This window comes from Myotis brandtii, unplaced genomic scaffold (genome assembly GCF_000412655.1).
Source record: "Myotis brandtii unplaced genomic scaffold, ASM41265v1 scaffold633, whole genome shotgun sequence".
In the NCBI taxonomy this organism is placed as follows: domain Eukaryota; kingdom Metazoa; phylum Chordata; class Mammalia; order Chiroptera; family Vespertilionidae; genus Myotis; species Myotis brandtii.
Genome location: NW_005370423.1, coordinates 2168130 through 2172648, shown reverse-complemented (window position 1 = coordinate 2172648; position 4519 = coordinate 2168130). Strand labels below are relative to the sequence as shown.

Here is a 4519-nt window from a genome sequence, read left to right as displayed (position 1 = left end):
ATTCCTTTGCCAACTGCCAATATCTTATTTTGAAGTAAAAAAAACAAAACGGGAACAAATACAGTATTTGTATTTGCATGTGGCCCGCGGGCCGTAGTTTGAGGACCCCTGACCTACATCGATACCCTCCCTTTCAGCTTCTGGAGCTCAGCGAGTGCCTCCTACTTGCCTCTTTTGCTAGGAAAACGGGCATCTGTGAGTAACTATAACTGTCCAGAGAGACACAAACTCTTCATAAATGGAATATCCGCTAGGCCCCCTGGCACCCCCCACTCTCCCGGTCTCAATTCTGCACCCCTCTAGGTCAGGCCTGTTTCGCTTCTCCTAAGCCATCGTCCGTATAAGCCGTATCATGCCCTCGTACCGCACACAATTATATATGGGGGAAAGGCATTTCTATTTTGGTCTCAAGAAAATTATGTGATTTTGCTTAGGTTCAATTTTAAAACGTGGAATATGACCGAACTTAATGTTAGGACTTAGGAAAAATGTTCACGGTAATTATAGATGAGGATACATATGTGCAATTTCTTTCAAATTTAGTAATAAAAAAAAAAATTCTGGATCCTAACCTAACTATTTATAACTTGGCCAGGAGGGCTCTGAGAATCCCAGTTATTTCACCAGAATAGGTTATTCTTCGTGCTTATCTTATGGAAGCAATAATGCATGACGGAGCGTGAATTATGGCATATTAATTCTCACCTGGTGTGCGCATCGGCCGCGAGCTGTCAGTGCAACTAGGCATGAGTTAATATCTAATAATTCCCACTGTCTTCCTGAGATTATGGCATTTTATTAGTAAAGGTTATGCCTCTAAAAATGTTTTTGTATGCTAATTGGGAGACAGGAGCTCAGCGTGGGGAAGGCACCCCGGCCTCCTCCAGCAGCCACTTCTGAAATTTCCCTTCTGTGTCCCCAACATTTCATTCTTGTTGGCACACCCATACATCCTCTTCTGGAAGTTTTCTCAGGAGCGTGTGACCCAGAGGCTCGCCTTAGCGATTGGGAACACAAAACTGCGCGCTCCCTTGGACCAGGAATTCCATTCATGAAGTTTAAGTGCGCCTTGCCCGCATGATCATGGCCCGACGAGGGCTGAGCAAGGACGCGAGGACTCTTCCAGGGCCAGGGGGAGGCGCTGTGGGCAGTGGGGACCAGACATGGTCGAGGGAGAGGTTTTGAAGCTTTGAGTCTTCTACCAGCTGCCATGCTCGGGACAAGCAGCTTGTCTCTCTGGTCCAGGTTCCTTCCGAGACAATGGACATTCTGCCACCTTGTGTGTTATCATTCAGAAGCACCCACTTCCTGAAGCCCCTCTCCTCACCACCTGTTCCTCATATTGAAGCCAAGGTGAACACCACCCGGCCCCTCTCCTCTCTCTGGGCCAGAGACCAGTCTGATATGTTGGGGCTATTTGTTACACAGCAGAACATAACCTAGCCTGGCTGATACACCCAGCCTCACTCCCACACTCGGTCAGATCTCTATATACCGCCATAAACTCTCCCGTCTATGCCTTCTAATCACGTAGTTATCTGTGATTATTTGTTGAGTGTCTGTTTCCCCTTCTAGACCAAAAGTTCCATGAGGGCACAGACCATGTCTGCTTTGCTCATCATTGTATCCCTAGCTCCTAGGTGCCTGGTTCACGTGAGAGGCTCGATACTTGTAGAATGATTGAAGGAAAGAATGGGTGATTCAAATGAATGAATGGTAAGGTAAAGACAAGCACTCGTGTATTACAAAGTCAATGCCCCTGGGCCGTCGTGGCTCAGTGGTTGAGCGTCGACCTATGAACCAGAAGGTCACGGTTCAATTCCCGGTCAGGGCACACGCCCGGGTTGCAGGCTTGATCCCCAGTGGGGGGCGTGCAGGAGGCAGCCAATTCTCTCTCATCATTGATGTTTCTTTCTCTCTCTCTCTCTCTCTCCCTCTCTCCTGCTCCCTTCCTCTCTGAAAGCAATAAATATGTATTTAAAAAACCAACGATGTCCATGCACACCAGCACTTGGCGTGGCTACACCGGCCCACGTGTGGTCACGTGTACCCCAGGGGACACTGTGCGGCACGTGTGTCATCAACATGGCTCACTCCCAGCACAGTTCCTGCAGCCATGGCTCAGTTTTGAAAGGCTCTGGGGGGCCCTCCACACGGGAGCGACCAGGCTCGTAGGCTGAGGAGCCACCGTCTCCCGAACACGGCTCTTTCTTGGAGGCGTGGCCTGGGGGACAGGTGGCCAACAAGACGAGGTCTCCCCACAACTCCCTGCTATTCTAGCGACACCCACCTTCGCTTTAGACGCCCACGGACGTATAAAAACCCTGTCCTTCTGCATCGTGTTTTCCTGGTGGTTTTCGGCGGGATTGTGAAGCCATTGGCCGCCGGGAGGTCTCCCAAACCTTGTTGATAAAAGGAGAAACAAGGTCCTCGACAGAAGCATCTTCAAACTTTGCCAGGGACTCTTGGGAGGTCAGAGGTGAGGGTCGGGGGGGGGCATGCCTGCCCCCTGCTCAGACATTGCAGGCTAAGCCCTCAACACATTGGAAAGAACGTATGTTGGGTTTAGTAAAACCCAGGGCATTCCTCTCTGAAGCTTCCCCAGAGGGTCCAAGGTCGCCCACCTCAGGCAGCCTCAGAGGAAGGCCTTCCCCAGGCCAGGTCGGGGCTCCCTCCTGTCTGTACCCCGCCTCGCCCTCCAGCCTGTGAATTCCCATTTCTCCCTCCCGGATGGACAGAGGTGCCATCCCCCTGCCCCGGCCTCCTCCTGGGACGGGCATGCGCCCTCGCCCTCCGGGAGCAGCTGGGCCTCCTTGGCAGCTGCGGCAGATTAATAAGTGACAAGTTCGCGATGCGAAAAGGAAATGACGAAAGAATGGACCCTTCGCCGGGCCCTGGAAGTCAGGCTGGCACAACGAACACCTGTTGGGAGGCCCATTATGGGACGCGGGAGGCTGTGGGCGAAAAGATGGCTGTGAATTCACTGCGAGGGCCCGCAGGGCTCTGTACAACAAACGAGCTGCCGTGGGGGTGTCGGGGACTTGCCAGGGGAGGGGTGGGGATTCTGTTTCCAGGAGGTAATACAAGCCCCGCCATGATATTAAACCCGCCCCGCGCACCCCCCTGCCCACCTGGGAGGGGGGAGCAGATTGTGTGCGCTAAGGTCACCGCGGACGGCGCTTCTGCGGAGAAAGGAGGAACCATTGAGAGCAAAATCTTTCTGAGAAGGTGAGCGGAGAAAGCATGAGGTCAGAGACTCGAGACTCCCAAATGGTTCACCCGTTCATGTCCGTCTTGTGTAATACAAGCCCCGCCATGATATTAAACCCGCCCCGCCCGCACCTCCCTGCCAGCCTGGTGGGGGGAGCAGATTGTGTGCGCTAAGGTTACCGCTTCTGCGGAGAAAGGAGGAACCATTGATAGCAAAATCTTTCTGAGAAGGTGAGCGGAGAAAGCATGAGGTCAGAGACTCGTGACTCCCCAATGGTTCACCCGTTGATGTCCGTCTTGTCTCTGTAAGTGGAGACGGGGGTGTCTCGCGGAGAATTGGGCCGCCGTTGCTTTATTTGTTTTGTAAACCCCACAGATGCGCACACGCACCCACACGCATCCAGAGTTTCTTGTTGTGGTGTTTTCTCGGCCTGGGACGGATAGAGGAAAAGACGTGTGAATAAGTGGACTCAGTAGCACTGCGATGAACTTTGCCCTTTGTAATGTCATCAGAAATGAGAGGACGTGAAGCATCGGGGATCACCAGGCAGTGTGGCATCGATGGGCTGTTGGGGGGCGGGGGGGAGATATCCTGAATATTAAGTGGTTTCATTCTTTCCTGAAAAGAAAGAGACTCCGGCTGAAATATGCCGGCTCCTACCTGCCTGTCAGCCCCTGATTAAATCTAAGAGCAGGCATCCCATCTGTTTGCCCAAGTGAAAAGCGTAATATTCTCCTACCTGCTTTCTATTCTCCCTCCACTTCGCTTCCTGCAAAGCGATCCCCGATCCCCGGCTGGTTGGGAGGGTACGGGGCACACAAAGGGAAGCGCCAAAAAGCGGGGTGCTTTTAAGCCAGCGGTTCTCAACCTGTGGGTCGCGACCCCTTTGGGGGTCGAACGACCCTTTCACAGGGGTCGCCTAAGACCATCGGAAAACACATATATAATTACATATTGTTTTTGTGATCACTCACTATGCTTTAATTATGTTCAATTTGTAACAATGAAATTGGGGGTCACCGCAACATGAGGAACTGTATTAAAGGGTCGCGGCATTAGGAAGGTTGAGAACCACTGCTTTAAGCGGGTCCGCAGCCTGCCTGGCTGACTCTGGCTGCACTGTCAACACCCGGCCACTGATGCAACATGGATTGGCGTAGCTGTGGGCTTCCATTTGTCACGAGACGTAAAACCCAAAAAAGACACCCAGCGCCAGGAACAACAAACCAGGGCATAAACAACATCCTAACACTTTTTGTAAATTGTTTAAAGAATTACATACAGTATTATATACAGTATTACATTTTC

At 51.8% G+C, this 4519-nt stretch overlaps 1 protein-coding gene across 1 annotated transcript in view; it reads right to left on the bottom strand.

Annotated features, from left to right (window-relative positions):
- Positions 1-2635: 2635 nt before the first annotated feature.
- Positions 2636-4519, bottom strand: part of LOC102252067 (sal-like protein 1) — a 25753-nt gene continuing 23869 nt past the window's right edge. Inside the window, 2 exon segments of the mRNA XM_014528397.1 lie at positions 2636-2661; positions 4065-4067. Coding sequence (XP_014383883.1) covers positions 2636-2661; positions 4065-4067 — 29 coding nt within the window.